The sequence below is a fragment of the Lissotriton vulgaris genome, chromosome 8 (assembly GCF_964263255.1).
Source record: "Lissotriton vulgaris chromosome 8, aLisVul1.2, whole genome shotgun sequence".
In the NCBI taxonomy this organism is placed as follows: domain Eukaryota; kingdom Metazoa; phylum Chordata; class Amphibia; order Caudata; family Salamandridae; genus Lissotriton; species Lissotriton vulgaris.
This window is the reverse complement of record NC_141696.1, coordinates 1,352,759,135-1,352,783,316: the sequence shown is the minus strand read 5'-3', so window position 1 is coordinate 1,352,783,316 and position 24,182 is coordinate 1,352,759,135. Positions and strand designations below refer to the sequence as shown.

The 24,182-nt window shown below is 44.3% G+C and overlaps 1 protein-coding gene across 3 annotated transcripts in view; it reads left to right on the top strand.

Annotated features, from left to right (window-relative positions):
- Window positions 1-24,182, top strand: part of CEP57 (centrosomal protein 57) — a 595,025-nt gene that overhangs the window by 24,734 nt on the left and 546,109 nt on the right. For all 3 annotated transcript variants that reach the window (XM_086935295.1, XM_086935296.1, XM_086935294.1), the window contains exon 2: window positions 21,787-21,940. In XM_086935295.1, the coding sequence (XP_086791421.1) occupies window positions 21,787-21,940 (154 nt within the window). The remainder of the gene's footprint in view (window positions 1-21,786; window positions 21,941-24,182) is intronic.

Below are 24,182 nucleotides of genomic sequence, written 5' to 3'. Positions count from 1 at the left end.
CGCCCAAAGTGTAGCTCTCCGTTTCTATACAGCTAGTTTCTATATTTTCCTCGCTGCACTCACATTTGCCCTAATTCTGGAAATCTCTGAAAGAGCCTTATTTAAATTCCTATTAGCCACAGAGCAGTTATTATCAAACCACCTAGGTTCTTTTGGGCCTAGACCTGCTGGTACAGATAACAAGGTTCTAACTGTGGAGCATATTCTGCTTAAACAGGAAATAATAACCTGACCATCAGTTGTAGGATCTAAACAACGGTCTATTGATATCTGTTCTTCCATTAACAACGACTTTGTAATTCCAGATTTATCTATCCCTTTCCATTTCAACCTTTAGTTTATCTGTGGTTACGCTTATGTCTCTTGCTACTTGTGTCACACAAAAAACAGGTCGGGATCTAACCTCATAGTTACCGTTTTTGGATTATGATCCCCAAAGTCTGAAGCTACAACATCCGTTGCTATTATACGATCTGCCATACCAGGGGAGACAAAAATAAAATCAATAATAGAGGTACTAGCTCGACCTCTGTGCGTAGGTACTTGCTGTAGCGAGATCTTCTGGCCAGAATCCATAATATTAGTCAGGATATGCTAATCTAACAAACTTTTCAATTCTTGACCCCTATGATTTGCCAGATCCCCCTTCCTTTGTTTTTCTTGCCAATTATTATTTGGGAGCTGGGCATTGAAATCACCACCTAAAATAATTTCAAGCCCTTCACTTTTGCCCCAGCTATCCTCTAATTTAGAAATAAATTTGGTGAGCGCTAGAAAATTCCTGTTTGGGGTCGAAATAAAATCATTGTTATAAAAATGTATCAAAACAAAAGTAGCCTGCCGTACATATTCAATAGCTTGTATATTGGCGTTCTCCGTGTTAATAATCCTGTGTTTCCCCCCAGCCATAATGCTAAAACCAACAAACAGTCCTCCAACTGCGCGGCCAAAATGCGATTTGCGAGCCGCTATATTGTAGCAGTGGAACCCATTAACATTCAAATCATAAGGTGCCCAAGTTTCTTGAAACATTATTATATCATAACCTGAGATTAGTTCGACCCAGTGTTTGTCCGCCAATCTAGGTTCAAGACCTGCTATGTTCCAACGAAGTATTTTTAAATCACGGTTATTATTCAACTTGACTTCTAGTGGTAATGTTAATATTGGTTTTCACAATTGCATGGGTGGGGCTAAAGCTAGGCTTTTATTCTTCAGTAGTGCGGCATCTTCCACCAATTGATCTAAGTGTTTCTCCGTTTCGCCTAAATTATGTGATGGAGAAAACTCTGCTCTGTCCCTTAAATCTGAGCACAGATATAATTGTTCCCCGTTTCCCCCTTCCTTCACTGTGCCCAGGAAAGAAAGTCCGTCCACTCCCTCCATACCTGCTAATGCTGCATAGTGGTTATGAACAGGAATAAAGCAATCATCCTGGCATCGCGATAGGGCCCTAGAATTGTTAATGGGTGCCATTACAGGTCTGGGATAGAAATAAGTCAATTCACGAGGTGTGATGCCATTGGTACTATTCTCTAGGGGCCAATTTAAGATATATCTTACTGCCCTACGGTCTCTAAAATTAATTACAATGATATAGCCCGTTAAATCTTTTATATTATGTCCCAACCAAGAGAGACGCCTTACATTTAGGATTTCACCGTTTATGTTTGGGGGAAGTGGGCGATTTTGTCTAAGCCAAAACATAGCTTTATTTTTTAGCTGGTGATAATCTTCTCTCTTACCGTCCTCTAGTGATGGAACTCCCGTAAGAACCACAACGAGCGGAACTGCTTCAGGTGGCAGTTCTACTCTGTGCCTTTTAGTCTGCATTACCCTGACAGGATTTTGAAGGTCCTTCAGATTTTGTACATTTCCCGGGAGATTAGGTTTCACTCCTGTCTGACTCTCTTTATCCCTGCGTTTGGTGTTCTGGCATGATATTTTGGGAGGCAATGGTTTCAAGGATTTTGATTTAATTTGACTATTAAGATTACCTTCCTTTTGGACTGGAGGTTTCAAGGGCACTAGTGTAGGCTTTGTTATCTCCTGGATTACACCTCTTATTTCCCCCAATTATTTGTTCTAGTGTCCCCAACTGCCATTTTTTTCTATCTCTCTATTAGTGGTAGTATAAAGGATCTAAGTAATTGTTCAATACTACCCAATAAATCATTACTAGATGTTTCTTTCACAGGATAATGTGGAGGAATAATTATGGCAGGTATCGTTGGTGTATTTGGAGGAGAAAGTGCCAGACTCAGAGTGTTCTTACTTTTCTGTGGACCACTCTTCCTCTTTCTCCTTCTTTTTGGTGGGGGACCTTGTTGTCGGGAACACTTGGGGGTTTTAGAGTTTTTTTCTTTGAACAGTCTTCACTGTTGGTGAAATCACCACTATTGGTGAAGGTGTGTCTTCTAGAACTTCTACCTCTGGTGTCAAAAAAGAGGCGGAAACATTAAAGTTCAGTTCACTGTTTACATTATTTATATTAAGTGAAGACATTCCCTCTCGCAAAAGTAATGGAATACTATCATTACTAGAACTATCAGGTCCCTCGCTTTCAATATGGTTCGTGGTGAGTGGCGAAGTAGCTAACTGTATCAATCCCAAAGATGAACGTTTACTTTTGATAAGCTCAACAGAGCGGCGTCGCTCAGCTCGTCGCTCAGCCAGAGCGATTTCCTTTTCAATTCCCGAGGTGACACTTATAACATAATCATCCAGCGTTCCTCTATTTGCCCCTCCTACCCCAGCGGATTTCCCCTTTGAGGGATGCGAAGTCATAATGTATAGAGAAAAATATGGGAAAATGGTTAGACCACACTAAGTCCTTGGGGTAGGATTACACAGATGGGTACACAGACAGAAATCGCAAACAGCTATATGGCAAGTGATCAAATAATTGTCTGCTTACTAGTATATAACACTGATAGTCCTAGCCGTAGATTACGAATCGGGGGGTGGCCCAGCCCAGCCCAGCCCAGCCCAGCCCAGCCTTCTTCGGCCTCTTAGGGCCACAGAGGGCTCGCCCTTTGCCAGGGCGTAGCCCGGCTGGTCCCGCGTAGCGGGAGGAGCGCCGCTCTTTTTCTCAGCGCCTGCAGGCGATGACGTCAGTGGGCGGGGCTTGCGGGAATTGTGGGGGCTGTAGTCCCCCCGCTCGGCGGCCGCGCGGTGGCGGGGTGGCACCCAGATGGCAGCACTCCAGGACAGGGCCCAAGACAGTAATTCCCCAGCAACAACGAGGGTCGGACAAGGTGCAGTTCAGTCTCGCGGCAAATACGGCATTCTAAAATATAGAATTTATACTACTTGTTTTTAATATTATTGCGGATTACATATTTTTTTTGATCTACATATTTAGTTAAACGTTTCAGATTTATAAAATGTGCAAGGTTGCTTATCGTATGCCTTCTAAACAAAAACACACGTTTTTATTAGCAGTTGCTTATAGTATTTCCTTCTTTTTCCAGATTACATTTACTATGTGCCAATGGAGTTATTGTATACTGCTGTGTGTTTGCCAATATTATTTTCATAGTTTTGGGCCCAGCTAGCGGACTTGAAGAGGAGCTTGCATTACTTTTGCGTTTCACTCCAGGCAATATTTTTCTTTAGCTGTAGCTTCCTCGCGCTTATCACACAGCATTAATATTACTCCGTGCCTCTAGAATAACAACTTGCGTTTCTTGTGAGGCAATGTTTTTTTTTTCGTTCTACCTACAGCCCCCTTGCCTTTGTCTGACCGTATTATCATTGCTACGTGCCTGTGCAACCAGATGTTTGTTTTACGCTACAGCTAATTACTAAAGCAGTCAGTCGTTTATTTAAAACAATATATCACGATTATGTATTATTACTATCATATTTTCATAAAACAATAATATGGCGAGACCAATTGGCATGGCCAATGCTTGTTTCTTTATGACCTGGAAGTGGTGGTAAAATCTCTAATAAAAGAGAGAGGGACCCAATACCAAAGGGATGGGGTACCAACTACTGACTATATGTCAAAAAACGAATTTCCCTTTGGGCACCTTAATGTGAGCACCAATTCATACAGACCAAATAGACATCAATTATTCATACATGAAGACCTATCACTAGGAGCAATGCAGTAAGTAACACAAACTCTGCAAAAACAAATACATTCAGTGTGTGCAGTTTATTCATATATATATATAAAAGCAATTAAAAACACATTTATAAAAAGTATATAAAACGTAGGGAACACAGAAAATATAAAAAAGGAACAAATCATATACATTAATTCATCAAATCCTTTTCCTAAAGTTAAGGAGGTACAAATGAGGAATATTCAGCAACAATCAGAATACTCCTTAGTCAATGAGTATTGTACTTCTCCCTTAGTTTCTCAAAGGGAGAAGTACAATACTCATTGACTACAGGGTAACAACCAACATGCGTACTCCCAGCGACCGTGCACGTTCCTTAAGAATCGCCATTTGCACTGCTGTCAAAACTTTTTCCACAGTGGAAAACTGCATTTCAGCCGAAGTGTACAAGTGTGACCTGTAAGCGATAGGTACTGTGTCACCTTTGTTAAAAGTAAGGTATGTGAAACCCACCACCCCAGGGATGATTCTTATCACCAGGTTGGTGTGATTATCACGAGTCAGTAATAATTTAGATTCGAGAAGATTAGCCTGCAAAGATTGCAAAATGGCTGAATGTTCAGGCAGCCAGCATGATTTGGTAAAAGTAGGTTGTATCAAAGCATACAAAGGCTTGATACGCTGGGCATATTCGGGAATGTAAGTACGCCCGAAATTCAAAAAACCCAGCAAGGACTGTAATTTTTCAGAGTTGTAGGAGCGCACAGCTGTGCGCATTTCTCCAAGAAGTGAGAAGCCAATCCTCGACCTTCATTGTTGAGCTCGTAGCCCAGGAACACCACTGTGTACTCTGCAATGTGAGACTTTGCAAAGTTGAATTTGTAACCGAAGTCCGCAAAGTTACAAATTATGCGGTCAACACGACACAGATGCGTCCGAATTTCGTTGTCTTTGAGATAAATGTCATCCACAAACGAACACGCATCTGGATCAACTCTCTCTAAGAGAGAGACGATTCGGGCAGCAAACACACTTGGACCATTCTTATAGCCCATGGAAAGGCGTTAAAATTGGTGTTGTTTGCCGCCACTGGTAAAACTGGTCCATTGGGAACTTAGACCATCCAAATTGTGGGCAAAAAAAAGTTGGATATGTCAAGTGTGGTTTTAAACCGTTTTCGCACAAGACCATCCACCAAAGCAGAGCCGTGGGTATTCTGTACTGCACAGGTACAGCAATGCGAGTTCAAATGCCGATAATCCAATACCAAACGGTACGAACAGTCAGGCTTGGTCATAGTAAAAAGTAGTTTATTCATCGGTGACACACTAGTTTCTATCACTCCTTGATATTCTAATTGTTCTAGGATTTCCGCAATGGAAACCTTAGCTTCACGTCGGATGGGATATTGAGGTTGAGGCTGTGGCATAGACCGTAAGGGAATCTCGTGGTGCGGGGAAAATGTATCCCAACCACAGTGCGTACGGTACAGAGCCGGCGCAAGGGCTTTAGCCCACTCTTCTGCAAAATTCAGCGCATGCTCCTTCAAGACCGTTTGCGCGAAACTAGGAAGGGTTACCTCCTCCCCTCTAGGAGCTGCGAGAACAAAAGGTGGGGGCCAGTCAGCCTCTGCTAACAAAATGTCATAGGTAGTTGTTAGATTTTCCCAAAATACCCCTTTTATGGTACATTGTATGTCACCTTCAATTAAAAGGACTATTTCATAAAGCCTATCGGGGGGAGCTACTCTGGTATCCGGTGTCTCTACAACAACATATCGGTCAGTCGCTGTCACCTTCAGTAGTGGATGGAGGGCCTCTCGCACTATGGTAATCTCTGCCGCGCTGTCCAACAACGTCAGCGCCCATGTCTGATTCCGAAGCTGCATTCTCACAATCTGTGGCATATCTCGCTGTTAAAGCAGCAACTTTCTTTTTCTGAAACTGGGGTCTTTTCTGTGAAGAATTGTCCTGCTTGCCTTTTCCGTCTTTCGGGCGGGGCTGGTCGCGACTCTGCTGGCCACCCCTACCTCTTCCGCCGCTTCCACCACCAAACGATGAGGCCAATGTGTCCTGTAAAGAACGAGGAGAGCGTTGATCAGAAACCTGAAATCTATCAGGCGACTTAATCGTAGTGCGGTCGCGCAAATCATAAACTCGCTCAGTAGATGCAGGCAATGGTGATGCGGGACGGGACTCCTGTTTCTGTTGCTGTTTGCCCAGTTTTTTATTTCTGTTCCAATTTTTCTTTGGAGCTGTGGGTTGAACGTCTGTTTCAGACTTCGCACCCTGAGCTTGTTTTTTTATCTTTTAGCAGAAAAGGGCTTGACACCTAAACTATTGCGGCCAATGGTTTTATAAGCTGCCGTAATAATTATTGGTAACTGACGGGGTTTGTCGGCATCGGGGACATCGCGTAAGGCATTAGCCACTTGAAAGTTCACTGCATCTCCCTTTATATTAGAAAGGACGAGATCGGAAACTGCGTTAAATGTGCCAACGAGTCTCATTCCCAATTCAACCACAGCCTCAGGTCCGTGTTCGTCCTGAACACACTTAATGACCGTCGGAACGACAACCATTGACGGAGTGCCGAAGCACCTCGTACACACTGCCGCAAAAATACTACCCCATGACTCGCAGTTACCGGCTTCTGGTACCAAGTCCTTGGGTAAACTAATTGTAAGAATCCTGTGTTTTTCTACGGGAGTCGAATTAAGAAAAACTGCTTCCAGCTGGTCAAACTTCTCGGTAAGCCAAAAAGGCATATCATCCTTATCCTGGGGACGCTTGCCCTTTACCCCATTGACAATCACGGGACTAAGCTTCATTCCGCTCGGTCCAGCTGGAAAGGCCCCTACACCAGGGGCCCGCCCTGGAAATTGCGGGTAATATATTGAACTAGGGCCCGAATAACACTAATAGAAGAGTCATATAGGGTCCGTAATTCATGAGGATGCGGGGTGAATCCAGCCAAAACGGGCCAAGAAGCGCCTGGAATGGACAAAGGACCCAATCTAATCACTGTTACACTATCGGGAAGGGCGCCATTAAACTAAACACGATGCTGCCATCCAGAAATTGGAATATCCTGTGTCCAATAAGGAACGTATTTCACGGGCACGGCTGTGTGTGTAAGTGTGAAAAACCTGCGTAGCTGCATCCACTGCAAGAAACGTCACCCAAGAGTAGAAAAACGGGTAAGCAATCTCAGCACTCACTACCAAAATAACCGCCATGCCCTCCAAACCAACATTATAAGCTTGCAAATGATTGCGTTAGCCATAGAGACACAGAGAAGAAAAGGTACAATGAAAAATGAAGTAGCACAACTGGGTACTAATTCAAAAGCAAACCGTTTTGAAAGATTCATGCTTGAAAAGACCTATGTAACTCTAAGTAGGTTTGTCCGACACTACTATTATCCGTAAACAATAGTGAAGGTGTTTAGGACGGTTTGAAGTACTACTTAAGTGTCATGTAATGAGACCACCAGCGTTGGGCGCCATGTAGCAGGGATTTTGCTCCTACACAGAACTGTGCATAGAGACTTGGAACCTCAGTGTATTAGGGTGTGTCAAAACTCACCTTAGTACCCAAAATCCCCTACCAGGCTAGCAATCAGTGTCTCGTTTGTTCTTCCATAACCCCAATGATTAGACAACCCAGAACATGGAACTTAGATTACCTCATGCAATGTGGAACACATGAACACTATTTCGTTATACTCTCATACCAGTCCAAAACAGGAAGCAAAAAGAGACACGAGCAAGTTTGAAATATTTATTTCTAATGCCGTGTTCTCATGCGCAGTATCTTAGCTAATACAAGCAGACATATTGTAAGCAACAAGATTATCAGCATAGTTTCTATTCCATAAAATACAAAGGGAGAAAGCATGTTACAATGCTAAATGGAAACAGGTTAGAATATACCTATATTTCACCCTCCCTTGCTAGTAGGTTATTTTATATCTACAGAAGGTCTCTTGGGTTTACAAGGGCGGACCCATACCTTTGGTCCTAGCAGAAATGGATCACATCAGTTTCTGCACCAGCTCTCTGCATGCGAATGTTCTCCAAGTGTGTGTGATCATGCCAACGAAGTGCATTATTAAACGCGCCAAAATCAGAGGTGGCCACAGCTGCATATATGTTATGTCTAGAACGTGCGCTGATGAGTCAGAACAACAACCACTGTTAATATAACCTTGAAGGCCTCGGCACTCACTGTTTAGACAAAGCTTACCAAGCAAGGCTGCTAATATAGAAAAAATATTATTCTCGTGTGAAGCAAAACACTCTGTTAACTCTAAACATTTATAATAATGTGTGCCGTGTGCAAAAAGGCGACAGAAAGGAAAAATGGTGTTTAAATGTCTAAGAAGCTCATGTCAACTTAACACAGTGTAAAGGCAAGGCTCATCCCCATGACAATCTTGCTAAACTCATTCATTTTGTTTGCGGTTCAACCACATGAGATGATTTACCTTTAAAATGTATGACATCTTTTAAAATTGACATGCCCTTGTGAGAGCTATGTTTAAAAAGACATGTTTTCCACTCTAAACATGAAAAACTCTGAAGTGAACATCAACGCTAAAGAATTAAGCGTCAGTGTGCAATCATTGCCGATTTCTAATAGATTTAGCCTTGTAATGTGAGTGTAGTTGTTTTGGGAATTATAACTATATAGAAATATTGTGTTACAGACATTTATGTAATATAGCGTTTTTACATGAATGTTGTTACTCCCTGCACAGTGTACCCCCCCGTTCCTCCCGGTGCGCATGCGTAGTAGTGGTGTATACACTGCTGTGGGATGTGCGGCGTGTTGGAGGCCTGCCTATAGGTGTGTGGTGCACACCTGTGTGTACGCATGTGCGCACACACACAATCCTAGTGTGTTGGGACATTCTTAGGCAGGCCCCGTCGCAAATCATGCAATCTGGGAAATATATATTTCATTTATTATTTAAGTGATCTTGCTAAACAAGCTCATTCCTTTTGTTTGCGGTTCAACCACATGAGATGATTTACCTTAAAATGTATGACCTCTTTTAAAATTGACATTCCCTTGTGAGAGCAATGTTTAAAAATACATTTTTTCTACAGTAAACATGGAAAACTCGGAAGTGAATGAATGAATGAATGAAATTGGGTTTGTATAGCGCACTTTTACCCTGAGGCCTCGTAGCGCTAGGACCGGGCGGGCAGTGAACCAAGCTAGTTAATGAGTGTTAGTAAAAAGAAAGGTTTTCAGGAGTCTGCGGAAGATCTGTAACTTGGATTTGCTGCACAGAGTGGGGGGCACGGAGTTCCAGAAAATGGAGGCATTCCAGGAAAAGGAACGTCCACCCCATCTGGATCTCTGTACTTTCCTCGTGGTAGCGAGGAAGGCCGTGCTAGAATGCAGATTTCTAGAGGGTTGATAAGGGGTAACAAAGGAGTAAATAATGGCAGGTCCTGTTTTCCAAATGGCTCTATGAGCTAGGCACATGGCCTTGAATCGTATTCTGGAGTGAATTGGCAGCTAGTGGAGTTTCTTCAATGCGGACAACGCTGAATGTCTCCGAGGAAGCACTAGGAGTAAGCGAGCTGCACAGTTCTGGGTCACTTGCAGTTTTTTGATGGTGGCCAACGGCGCACCCAGATACAAAGCATTCCCGTAGTCTAAGCCGGACAGGATGAGAGCTTGCAACATGATCTTTCGGGCCTGAAAAGGGAGTAGGGGCAGAATTTTCCTCAACAGCCTCATCAGGCCGAAGCAGGTAGCGGACAGTTTGGAGGCTTTGTGATTAAAACAGAGGGTGCTGTCAAGCCATAAGCCCAGGCTCTTGATCTGATCCTTAGGTGCTGGCATTATGCCAAGACAGGTTGGCCACACCAAAGTGGATGGGTGAAGGAGACTTACCCAGAAACATCAGTTCTGTCTTGTCCCCATTTAGCTTAAGGTGAGAGAGTGCCATCCATTCGGCTACCGCTTCTAGGCAGGTGCCCAGAGAGCAAGATGACCCCTCAGGATGGTTTAGCGCCATCACCAATTCGGGGTCATCTGCATAGGTAATAATTTTGATGCCGAAAGGAAGAACTATCCCGGCCAGTGGATCCATAAAGGTGTTAAAAAGCGTGGGGCTCAGGGAGGATCTCCGTGGAACCCCACAGGTAGGAGGCCATCAGTTTGAGGAGGTAGGACCCTCCGAGACCTGAAAAAATCGATCTTTCAAGAAGGATTGAAACCAAGTGATAGCCAGGTCTGTCACACCTAGATGTTTTAATCGCATGAGCAAGATGTTATGATCCACAGTATCAAAGGCAGCACTGAGGTAAAGCAAAATAATTGCTGCTGTGCCGCCTTGATTTAGGAGCCTCCGTGCCTCTTCTGTCACTGCCAAAAGAGCAGTTTCTGTCCCAAGCTTGGGACGAAATCCTGCTTGGGAGTCATGGAGTAAGTTGTTGCACTCCAGGTAGTGAACTAAAATGGTATTAACATGTCTCTCTAGTAGCTTGCCCAGCCAGGGAAGAAGGGAGATGGGGCGATAGTTGGCCAGGTTGGAAGTGTCCAAGTTATGTTTTTTCAGTAATGCTCTAGCTTGGGCACATTTACACACCAATGGCACCTTTCCTGAAATGATGGAGGCATTAAGAGTATTCAGGATTACTGGCAAGGTTTACATCCATAACTAGAGCGAGATAGTACGGAGAAGCGGGGTCGGTAGGTGAAACAGATGTTATTCTTGAGATTAGAGTGTCCAATAATCCCTCATCAAGCAGAGGAAACTCCGTTGGAGAACACTGTGAATCAGAATGGAAGCTCTCAGTGCGAAAGGTAAACGACTCATCCAGGCAAGATGTGATGGATTGAGTATTAGCTGAATTTTTTAGTAGAAGTATTCCGCCTGCTTGTTGCAGCGAGCTTGGGTATCTTTTGGGTTGGGGGATTTTTGTGGGATACTAATGTGGGATTTGGCAATCCGGAAGATCTCCTTGGGTGAGTTCGCGGCCGTACTAATCCTGCCCTCATAAAATACGGCTTGCGCAGTTTTGATTTCGGCCTTGTAGTTTCTAATTGCCTCTCTATAGATCTTTTTCATACCAGCTTCTGGGTTCTGTCTCCAGCTCCTTTCTAGTTTCCTACAAGTTTAAGTTCCCCTAATTTAGGGGAAAACCATGGTGCCAATCTTTGTTTCATTTTTTTATATGAAAGTTTCATCGGAAGTAGTGAGTCTAAAGATTTACATATCCAAGAATTTAAATTGCTGTTAGCCGTTTCCGTGTCTGGGTCAAGAATGGGGGTAGGGGCGCACAGTGATGTGGACCACTGACTGATGGAAAGAGTGGACCATTTCCTTTCCAGCAGTGGAACAGAGCTCTGCGCATGAGGGGAAACTATGGTTTCCCATTCCAGGGGAACAAGTGAATGGTCTGTCCACTGGAGAGGAATAAGGGTGCCCACAAGGAACTTCTGATCATTACTGAGAACATCGTCAAGGAGATGACCCTTGATGTGTTTGGGGGCAAAGCCTTTCTGTACAATTTGGAGAGCTGATAAATTGGACAGAAGGCCTATTGCCTGATGGTCAAAGGGGTCATCTAAGTGAATATTAAGGTCTCCAAGAACTGTGAAATTCGGAGGGGTTAGCGCTAATTCGGCAACAAGGGTCGAGAGTCTTAAGGAACTGACCAGTGGGTCCTGGGGGCCGATAGAGTAGCAGAGAAGGTAACAGTAGATGAAAATTCTAGTGAAAATTTCATACTTTCACAGTCAGGTAGTGTTGTATATGAATTTAGGACCCTAGTGTAATTTCCCGATTCATGCCCATATAGAGGTATAAATCACCCTATCCTTATATAGGCATAGAAATCATAACCATATTTAGACTTAACCTATACAGTCCAAATACGGCATGGCTACTTCCACTAGTTCCGAAAATCCACAACGATTTCTTGGAAAAACCCGCCTTCAGCAGTCAGGGACTTCCCCTTGCTTGAATATTGATTTATCCAAGAACTCGTGGAGTTTTCAAAGAACTGAGTCTTTGATGACGTTATTATGTCCAACCTTACATCAAACTAGGCACCTTCAAGGTATAAATATGCCAACACTTGCCCAGGCAAAGACACAGTGATTTGGTGCAGTTCGACTATCTACCTCCACAACACAGCTCGCCGAAGCAAGTGCCGAAGGAAGCCGACCCTCCAGCAGACGCACTGAGAGAGACACTGTCTTTTCTCTTGCCGAGAAATACAGCTCCAGTGTTTCCAAGCTACCCTTGCGGGTTGTTGGTAAATCGAGTCCTGAGAGCGAGAGATACCAGACCTCCTTCAGTCTGAAAGGTACCGAGCTGATTAGACCCTTGGAGAAATCTTGGATACTGATTTGGCAAAGAATACTGAAACTAAGCTACACCTCACTTACTTCTTCCCTTGTACTAGACCTAGGTTAGGTACACCGAGGTAAGCGTATTTTAGAATCACTAGTTGAGTCTTTTGTCTTCATTTATTAATGTATGTATTCTATATAGTTTATGGCTTTGAAACCATATCATGCTTTTACAGTGTTATTTTATAATATTCTTCGTACTGTACGCATTGTACTTTGCAACCAGTATTACGATTCATGCAGTTCATTTCTCCTGCATGAGATAGAAGACTGTTCAATAAATACTTTTTATTGAAAACGCCCGTCTCTCTAAATTCTCTGCACCTCTGGTGAAACGAAGCATGCACGATTGACTGAGTGAAATAACTATCTATTGTTTCCGCGACTCTAGAGATACATTTCTTATTCTTGGGGAAACAAAGCTGTCATGTTTATGCAGTTGTCAGAAACGAATCCTTTCTTGTTTATTCAAGAAAGTTTTTAGTGACCTCTGAGCTAGCTGGCACTCACAATTAAGTCTAATATATTTGATAGACACCTAGTCCACCTCAGTCCTACTTCTAATCTATAGTATGTTATTCCAATGCGCAGAGCCTGTTGGGAATATAGGAACTACACTACAGTAGCTCCTCAATTGAGGATCGGCAGCAGAAATGATCTTTAAAAATTATCGCTAGGTCCCCACCTGTACCGGTCTTACGATCCACTCTGTGTAATAGGTACCCCAGTTGTAGGATCTGGGTAATAGCTAGATCAGCTTCTTTCTGCAACCAGGTCTCGGTAAGGAATGGGGCGTCGGGTTTGAGATAAGTTCAACTGAATACTTGGGGAGAGAGCAGCAGCTTAGAAGAAACATTTTTAATAAGGGATTGGTCACCTGGGCATTCTTATTGTGAGGGTGAAGTTTAAAATTGCAGTGAGGGTATGAGGGACTGTTGGCAGGGCACATCGAATGTTGACACTTAGGGCCCAAGGCCGCCCTTGAATTCCGCAGTGTCTGAGCATTGTAACTATAGTGAGTATTCTGAAAATTGGCAGGGGTTCTGCCCCTAGTCCCGGACGGGCGCAGACGGACTTGCCTTTGGCGCGCCCGCTGAGCGCATTCGCGGCGCGTGCGCATGAACTGTCAGCTAAATAGTGTTAGGAGGTGCAAAGGCTAGAGCGCAGCCCAACCGGAAGTGTGAATCTGCCCCCAGGAAGCCCTCGGCACAATCAGCACTTGCCGGGAGAGCAGAACAGGTAAGAGGTAATGATAGTGCAATGTAAATGTAAATGACGGTTTTAAAATTCAAACAGAGGTAACAGACTTGCTTTACCACGCATCAGCTAGCCGCATCTCCTGCCACTGATTATTACCGCGTCCGCTGTGTATGTGCATGAACTGTCAGATAAATAGTTTTGGATGCGCAAAGGCTGGAGCGCAGCCCAACCGGAAGTGTGAATCTGCTCCCAGGAAGCCCTCCGCACAATCGGCACTTGCCGCGTCGGACCGCGGCCAGGGAGAGCAGAACAGGTAAGAGGTTAGTGATAGTGCAATTTAAAAGTAAATGACAATTTTAAAATTCAAACAGAGGTAACAGACTTGCTATACCACGCATCAGCTAACAGCATCGACGCTAAAGAATTAAGCGTCGGTGTGCAATCATTGCCGATTTATAATAGATTTAGCCTTGTAATGTGAGTATAGGTGTTTTGTGAATTAGAACTATATAGAAATATCGTATTTCAGACATTTATGAATTATATTATGTAGTATAGCGTTTTTACATGAATGTTGTTACTCCCTGCTTAGTGTTCCTCTGCGCATGCGCATTAGTGGTGTCGGAGTGTACCGTGACAATCTTGGGCAGTGGTGCACTTTAGTGTGTATACACTGCTGTGTGATGTGCGGCGTGTTGAAGGCCCGCCTATAGGTGTGTGGTGCACACCTGTGTGTACGCGTGTGCGCGCACACACAATCCTAGTGTGTTGGCACATTCTTAGACTGGCCCAGTTGCTGTACAATACATATCGTGGTGCCCACGTGTGATGCGCAATTGTGCATTGAAGCGTGCTTGTGCACGCCAGTGAGTGTCCGACATCGTGAACTGTGCAGACATTTTTGCACCATGAGGCTCGCCTTCTCTCCAACCCCAGCTAAGGCAGCGCGCGCCGCAGACACCTGCTCACTTTTACATTTTTAATTAACCCTTTACATATTTCAGAGCGGCAAGCCAGGTGCCCCCTGTGCAGTGATGTGTCCTTAGGGGGGAGCACATGACTGCTGTGTTGGATGGAGACTGGGGTACCAGGCCATGAATCCGACACAGGGGTTACAAAAGATAAGCAGGGGAGGCAAAGAAGTGGCGAATCCACGAGGAGCTCTTGTGCTGCTCGTGCAAAACATAGTTGGGCAAACCGGAGCGTAGTTTTCAGTGTTCCCTGAACTCTGGCTTCTAGCTGCCATGCCTCATGGCAGGCTGATAGAAGACATTCATTTCCAATTCGCTGAGAAACCAGGTCAAGGCTCACTGAGAACAGGGGGCTTTAGAAGGACAGCATTACCTTACCCAGAGCTTGTTTCATGGGAGCAGTGCCTTACTCTGCACAGTGCCCCAGGGCTGTCAAGAAGGCGCGTTAGAGCGCGGATTGGAGCCAAGTCCGCACTATGTGCTCAGCAGGACAAAGCAATAAGCATCGCGGAACCGCCGCTTTACTTTTAAGTAAACGTGGGTGCCAAGTTTATACGAAAAGAAATAGAAACAAACATCTATTAATTTACTTTTGGTATAATCGTGGCACCCGCGCTTTACTTGTAACATTAAAAGTAAAGCACAGGTGCCGCGATTATACGAAAAGTAAACAAAAACAAGCGCCGTCGCCGACGTAGAGTTTCCTCTTCTTGCCATCCCACTTGGACGGGCTTGGCCTGACTTACTGCAGGCATAAAAGGTTTATTATCTTATTTATAGTGTCATCTGTTTGGACCCATCAAGAAGATAAGAAACCTTTTACTCCTGCAGTAAGTCGGGGCAGCCAGTCCAAGTGGGACGGCTCAAAAAGAGTAAAGAGTACGTCACGAAGTACTCTTTCCCAATGGCCGGCCACCGTTTAGCATAAAAGGTGACGCCGGCCAATGGGAAAGAGGGGCGGGCTTAAAGCCGCTAGTGAATCTCCCTCAATCTCATTAGATCTCGCCTGCGAGACTGCGCATGCACAGCCATCGCAAGCAAAACCTAAAAACAACTTTGGCTTGATTGTATAGAATTTTGAAAATTCTTCTGTTCTGAAATGCGACCGTGAAAGAAATATGAGTCTCTTTATAGTTACATCACAGGCAGTGAAGTGTGGTACTGCTGCAGAGTTAAGGTTTTTTTTTAATCCTGGCAGAAATGGAGAGACCGACAGGGACCTATATTGGCACCTGCTTTTTAGAACTGCTGGTGCTGAGCACCTGCAGGAACTAGCCCACTTACACCTCTGCCCTTGCCAGATACAAGCTGACCCATGTCAATGGAAGAGGAAACTTACAAAAAAACAAGTATAGTGTTGCCTCAGTCAAATGAACTGTCTCTTCAAACGACGTTACTTGGGTGGTAGAGATCCTGCAGCATTACATGCGTGAGTCTGATTCTTCCTCATACAATGCATTTAGAATCTTGAGACCTTCCTTCAGTAATGGGGTAGGATTTTCAGAAATGTGTTTTATTGTACCGCTTTCTAATTCTGTGTCTCTAATGGATTCAGAGCTTTGCTCTTTAGATGGCTTCTTTGGCCTAAAGCTTCAACTGCAGGATCTTGACAAAATGTGCATCTTGAGGGTTGTTGAACCTCTCTTCCTTCACCTTCCATACAATGTAATGTAATGTAATGTCACATTTTTATAGCGCGGCTATCACTCCAAGGAGCATCTTGGCGCTGTGTATCGTAGCCAGATGGATCAGGCCGCTGACAGATGGAGTTCAGAAGTCCTATGCGCTTGTACTAAGACTTTGCAAGCTGTATCCGTGAGTGTATAGATCCATGTTTTCAGCCCTTTCCTGAATTGGCTCTCAGTGGTGAATTGTCGCAATTTTGGGGGAAGCTTGTTCCAAGCCCTAGATCCGATGACTACAAGGGATTTTCCTCCCTTGGTGGAGAGCTTATATCTGGGCACCACCAGTAGGTTCAGGTTTGAGGACCCAAGGAAGGTGCATAGCGCCTGAAACCATTCGCAAGATATTTAGGCCCTTGCAAGTGGAAGGCTCTGTAGGTGATTACCAGCAGTTTAAACAGGATGCGCTTATGTATTGGCAACCAGTGGAGGGCTTTGAGCGCGGCCGAGGCGGACGACTTCCTTGGCCAGCCGAGGACAAGGCGTGCGGTTGCGTGCTGGACCATCTGCAGTCTGTGGAGCACGGATTGATTGGCTCCCACATACAGACTATTGCAGTAATCCAGCCTAGATGTTATCAGTGCAACCGCCACCGTTTTCCTGGCATCCAAGGGCAGAAGGTCAAATAATTTTCTGAGACCTCTAATGATGTTAAAACAGGTGCCAGCCACGGTCACGGCCTGTTGCTTAAATGAGAGGGAGTCCTCAAACTTGATGCCCAGGTTGCGGGCGGCATCAATGGTATTTGGGGGGGCTTCTGCATCTTCCGGCCACTATAGTTTGGGTGAAAACAAGTTTTGCTGCCCGAATGGCAGAATTTCGGTTTTGCCCGAGTTACACTTAAGATGATTATTCCTCATCCAGTCAAAAGTGACTGCAAGGCAGTTTTTAAGGTTTTCTTCTGCTCCTGGCAGCTCCCTATCCAGTACTAGGATAAGCTGAGTGTCGTCAGCATACGAGATCGTATTGATCTGAAAAGAAGAAATTAGTTTGATCAGGGGGACCATATACAGATTAAAAAGTACAGGGCTCAAACTGGAGCCCTGCGGCACCCCCGACATCAGAACCTTCTCCTCAGATCAGAACTCTCCTAGTACGGTAACTTGCTGCCTCTGGTTAAGGAAGTTTGTTAGCCACACCAGTACAGTTCCTGGTATCCCTGATGTTACTAGACTGTCGATCAGTATGGTATGTGACACCGTATCGACACCGCCGATAGATCAAGCAGGATCAGTACGGCTTTCTTCCCCTGGTCGATGGCGTCCCGCACGGTCTCCACAGTGAAAAGTAGGGCAGATTCTGTTGAATGCTGGGCCCTAAACCCTGCCTGATGGGAATGCAGAATATTATTTCCTTCTAGAAATTCAGTGAGTTGTTTATTTGCGAATGTTTCGGTGAGTTTAAATAACACTGGTATTAAGGAGATGGGGCGAAGGTTTGAGAGATTTGCCGGATCTGCTGAGGGGTTTTTTTTCTGTAAAGGTTTAATGGCAGCTAATTTCCAGTCACTAGGTATCTCGGCGGTAGCCATTGATGTGTTAATGATACCATTTATTATAGGATTCACCGAGTCTATTATTGCTTGTAGAAACCGCGGAGGACAGGGATCAAAGTGTGAGCCCGATTTATTAGGAAGGACGGCTAGACTGGACTCCTCTAGCCCCACAGGGCGAAACCTTTTAAACTGGACTCTTTCCGTGTCCTCCCCATTCATCCCATCCAAGGGGGAGGGCGCCGGTTGAGGAAAGTCTCTGACTATGTCCTGTATCTTTTGCTCGAAATGGTTAGCAATGACATTACAAAGAGTCAAAGAGGGTGGTCCTTCTCCACCCCTCTTCAGCTGTGACTAAGAGGGCACCTGTCCTCTGGTGAAATGAGGCACAGCACAGTTCTGCACTTGCCAGAGCACTGCGATCATCTCCTTTGTCCTCTGAGACAAGCCAGTTCCCCCACACCCATGTTGGAAGCGCAGGACAGCTTGAAAGCAACTGTGGAAATCTGCAGGTAACTCTGAGACCTTCAAACAAATTGTAATAGTTGCTGGTGGAAGTGGAGAGAGAAGGTGGATTATGAGCTACTGTGTTCAGTGGGAAGGTGGCTACTTCCCCAGGATAAAAGCAGTAATTGAGAAACCTACATTGAATAGAGGGTGAACGCAGTGGAAAGTGAGGTATGGATGCCACACCTGTCAAAAGTAAGTTATTAGCAAAAAACAAAATCCCATTTGAAAATTAAAATTGGCATAATATATAAGGGAAACAATTATTTACAGGTTAACGTTAACTACAGGATGATTTTTATTTAATCAAGTTTATCACCTCTTCTAAATGTGCTGGGAGGGGGAAAACTTTTCACACATGACGTGGAACTGTGGGGTGGTACGGAGCTATTGGGAAGAGGTGTTTTGTCACATTTCTTCAATGGTGGCGCAGGAACTAAACCCTAGCCCTCTTTTAGCATTACTGGGATATGTTAAGCCTCTCCCCTAAAAATATCAGACGATTTGCTGCGATGTCATTCCTATTGGCTAAGCGTCAAATTTCCTTAAATTGGGGCAGAAGGAGTCATCCAACCAATAAGGGCTGGCTTCAGGGTTTACAGTATTGTAATACTGCAAGCGACAATTATGCCACACTACTGGCGATGCCGTCCAGGCCGAGATGATCTGTGGTAGCTGCTTAAAGCCTATTTGCAAAAATCTCCATTTGCAGAGACTACAGAGTAATGTATTTCCTTTGCCCTTTTATCACCTTTTTTAAAATGTATTATTTTTTTATGTTACAGCGCTGCGATTCAGCATGTATCCATAAAAGCTGGAACATAACGTAATCGAACTATAAACTGTGTGTATCAGACCTAGTGTGTCCTTGACTGCTGCACTTATGTGTTTTCAAGATTGCATATACCCTAGACATGTGGTTGGTTCCTGTGATGGTGGTTATGTAACCGGCACTCATTCAGATGTTCATGTATGTTTTTTTTCAGTATCACAATTGCTTTTATTATTCATTTATTGTACTGCTATCTCCACAATTCATACATTTGACCACTACTTATCAAGATACTATGATGTATTGCTTACTGCTGCGGTCGATGGCCCTTGTTGGCATAGACCAATCTGTAACTGCCTATGTTTAGTTCAATTATAAAATCAATAAAAACTATTAAAAAAAAAGGTTAACACCTCTTTGTACTTGCTAATTGAAGTTGGGCAGTCTGGCCTCAAACAAAACCAGGAAAAACCCAAATCTGCTTCTTGTAGAAGAGAAACATTGGCTCTGGTGTATTTTTTAAAAAGAAAAAAAATTCCTTTATCCAGTATTTTTAGAAACTTTTTTGTTACATTTTGACATGAGCATGCAGCATTTTTAGGTTTTGCCGGCACAGCGGTTGCACTGTGCATGCAAAATCTCTTGTAACAAAAAATAAAATCTTGGAAGGAGCTTAAAACCCACCCAAAACTTTCCTTAGCTTTCCATTGGTTGGCTCTCATGTCGCTGACTTTTTCTTCGTTATTATTGGAGTGCTCCCCCTCTTCTCTGGCTTCCTCCTCGGGCTTAGAGTGTGTCCATGCTGTGGAGCTTGGGCCAAGTACTGGTTCCTGTCTGTTCTTGTGTGCTTGGTACTTTAAAAAAAATATTTTGAAGTGTAGCACTCCAAGAGTGCATCTTTTTACACGCTGTCAATAGCCACCCCTCCCACATTTATTGCGATTTTCCCTGTTCCCCCTCCTCCTCCCTAGTGTCCCTCCTTGCGCCCTCACATCTGTCGCTTGCCACATCTACAGATAACCCCAACCATGTCTCTGTTTTTCCTCCTGTTGCTGGATTTATTTTTTTTTTTATTTTTTTTTTTAGTTAAAACCTAAAGGTTGCTTATCAAGGAGAGTAGGTCAGCCATGTTCTGTTGGACATGTGTGATGGCACATCCAAAGCTTGTCTCAAGGCCGGCGTCCTACCTCTCGTCCTCCAAGCCGAGGTGGTATTTAAAATACATATAAATACAATTCTGCACAGCGTCACTGGATTATAGTGGGGGCAAAGAATCTTTTCAAGCTGACGTCTGGCTCTGAGCACAAAGACGAGGGCGGTCGATATTTGTGCGGTCATCCGGACCAAATATCTTTTCAGACTGCGAACAAAACACAAATAGACCACAAGAGAAAGAAAGCAAATTCATGACTCGCTCACTAACGATCTAATAAAATGCATGCCACTGAAGACACATTTACCATAACAACCAAAACCGATCCAGGCAACATCAACGGAGGGGGTCTCATCCCATCTTGTAAAGACATGCAATCTCAGGCTGGTATTCTGTTCTCGATGCCCTAGGATCAGCAGAACTCCAGCCGACCCAGAAACATTTACCGTCTTTATTTTCACTACCTACCCACCTTCTGTACCCTGATTAACATTTTCTGATAGCACTCAAAGAGCCACTCAGAGACAAATCATGCTTTAAAACTGTTACATTCTGCAGCTCCCTCATGTATTTTTTTTGTTTGCTTTTTTTTGTTTTTAAAGAAAAGTACGGAACATCACTTTTTAGATTTCGCCTGCACAGGGCTTGCAATATCACTTTTATCGGGGGGGAAAAGGCGCTATGACATGGGCAATATTAAACGCGTCGTAATGTTTTAAAAAAAAAAGTTTCCCTTAAGCCGTGTTACACAGCATACAACATATAAAAAACATTGACAAAGTCAACACAATTTGCATAGGCGAAACCTATTGGCTTTGCCAATGCTTGTCGAAAAAGGTCCTCATTCTAGGAAGGCAGCATCCCTAGCAGTTGGGAAGTTTTAGCACACTGGTGTACCACTATCTAGTTGGCATATCCTTTGCATTCCTTTTTTTGCAGCTCATTCATGTATTACTTGCAGGCTGATTGAGGTTTTGTATCGTAAAATTGTTATGCATTCATTTCAGCCACCAAAATAGAGGTACATTGGGTCCAGCACAAATAATAATCTTTCTTGTGGTGTTCCATTTATTTTTGGGCTCTTTTGCCGGAGCAGACCCCATGGATTTGCTATATGTTTCAGAACAGCAGTCTGAAGGTTTGTGTAATTGAATGTTTTAAACCTAATCTAATGAGTCTTACAGAGTGCCAGGTAACTAATTGAAAAAGCAACTGCAATTTGCAAATTGAGTTTTTGTTCATGTGTTCTGCTTGCCCATGTATGCCTGGCATAATACAGCTTCTTTTGGTCTTAAGTTTTGTGCAGGAAATTTTTGTCTATTTGAATCCTGCCAAAAAACTATGGGTGAAGTTTTGTTTTTGTTGCTATTTGTGGCTCGGGGTAGTTCTGACCGATGTTATGCTCATCTCAAAGTACTGCAGATTTGCGGAAATATAGGTGTTGTACAGTAGGAGACCTAGAACATATCCTGTCATGCCTCAGTTATCTTGTATTGAAGCCTTGTGGTTCTAAAAGCCATCATCTTGAATAACTTTCTCTGATTCATTTCAGGATTGTACCAGGCATTTGCATGGAACATATATGGCAGAAGGAGAGTCCTCAACCTCCTATGTGGGTTATCCCAAAGGAAAGCCATTCTTGAACTCTGAACTGCATCGTTCCCCAGAAAAGCCAGTTATTCCATATCCAGAAAGTAACAGCAGAGGTATGAACCTAAGGATGTGTTATGTTCTGCAGATCGGTATAGTACACCAAAACCCGGATGACATCCTGGATCTGAGCAGTGGTGAGCCTAGCCAAGCCCAGGGCAATTTCAGACTACTTGAAAAGCCGGGTTTTCTGCTTCTTGCAGAAAGTTAAGAAGTGAGGATGAGGCTCTTATGTGTAGTGGCAAGTCGTTCCACGCTTTAGGAGCAATGTATGAGAAGGGTCCTCCACCTGATTAGGTTTTCCATATGCATGGGATGTGTGCTAGTAGGAGTCTGGACAAGCAGATGTGCCTGCAAGGTATATGAAAGCAGGTGCGATTGTTGAGGTATGCTGGGCCAGTATTATGTAGTGTCTTGAATGTGTTGGTGAGGAGTTTGGATTGTGCTTGTTTGTGTATGTGGAGCTCCTTCATGTGTGGTGTGATGTGTATGTGGTGTGGGAGGTTGAAAGTAATTCTAGTTGCTGAGTTCTGAATGGTCGGTCACCTTCTGGTGAGTTTTTTGTTCATCCCGCAATAGAGACTGATCCTGTAGTTCAGCTTGCTTGTGACTAGGGAATGCGTGATAGTTTTCCAGAGACTGATTGGAAGTCATTTGAAAGCCGTCCTTGGCATCTTCAGGGTATGGAAGCATGAGGCGGTGATACCATTGACTTGGACAGCCATGCTGAGTTTGCTGGCAGTGACAATCCCGAGGTTCTTGGTGGGGTTGGTTGTTGGTCCTACCTCTTTTGTGAGGTGAGGGAGGTATCACGTTCAAGTGCTCTTCCTGAAGATCATGATTTCGGCCTTGCCTGTGTTAACCTTCAGATAGTTGGTCTTCTTCCCAGTGGGGGATTTCAGTCATGCATGCATGCATTAACCTTGATGGACCCGGAAACTGGTTGTCTCATTCAAGGGGGAGATAATGAGTTGCATGTCAGCAGCGCAGGAGGGGAGGTTGAGGTTTTTAGAATTAATGGTGCTGGCTAGAGGGAATATGTACGTGTGGAGCAGGTTCAGGCTCATGGAGGATCTTTGTTCCCCAGATAAAGTTGTGTTCATCTGAGTTGTACAGTGACGGGTGGACTGACCAGGTACTTCTAGTCAGGGAGGAGCAGATTCATTCCATTACATGTCCTTAGATTCCGATGTTGTGTAGACATTGGATTTGGAAGGGTTGGAGACCATGTGAGATGCTGCAGAGAGGTCCAGGAAGATGAGGGTCACCGGGTCTCCTCTGTCTAGAATCATGCGGTTGTCCTCCATGACAGTAATAAGGGCATGTGTGTGAAACTCCCCGCAGAAGCAGTGTGGTAAGGGACAGAAGGATGCAGCCTTGATGTTTCATAAGACTACTGTTGCTCAGTGCAACATGGTACGCTAGAGTATGTTGAGGCATATATATGTTTTATGCTTTATTGGGATTCTGATGCTTTTTCAGTCATTAGATTAGATTAGATTAGATTAGATTAGATTAATACTTGTAAAGAGCATGGCTGCCTCGGCAAATAAGCTTCCCTGCGCTGGAGCAAGACTGAGCAGGGGACAAGACCCAGGGGTTAGACCTGAGAGAAGAGCCAGGTCTTCACACAAGACGCCTGAAGGTCAGGGTTACTGCGAATGTGTAGGGGGAGAGAATTTCAAGAAGCGGGGGGCCAGACGTCTAAAGGAGCGGCCGCCAGATCTAGTTCTGCATATGCAAGGGATACGTGCAAGACACTGGTGCGCCGAACGAAGTGCACGCGATGGGGTGTACAGAGTGCATAGATCGCCTAGAATGTCTGGGGCGCTTCCTGTCAGTATCTTATGCGTGATGCAGAGCGTCTTAAAGCAAACACGCTGTTCAAGGGGCAGCCAGTGTAGGCGACGGAGGAGATTAGAGGCATGGCTGAATTTAGGGAGGGCAAAGATAGCGCGTGCTGCCGCGTTCTGGACCCGCTGCAATCGATTGAGCACGGATTTATTAGAGCCAAGAAGAAGCAGATTGCAGTAGTCCAGGCGACCCAGGATAGCAGCCAGAATGATCAACTGGCGTGTTTGGGCATCAAAAAGATCCAAAATCGGTCTGAGGCCGCGCAGTAGTCGAAAACACTTCCCCGCCAATGATTTAGCAGGAGTTTCAAAGTTGAGGTTTTTGTCAAATATGAAGCCCAGATTTTTCACCGCAGGTTTAGGGTCAGGGGGGTCACCAAGTGCCCGGGGACAACATTTATTCGTACAAAGTTGAGATTCATTGCCAACCAGGAGATTTGGTGGA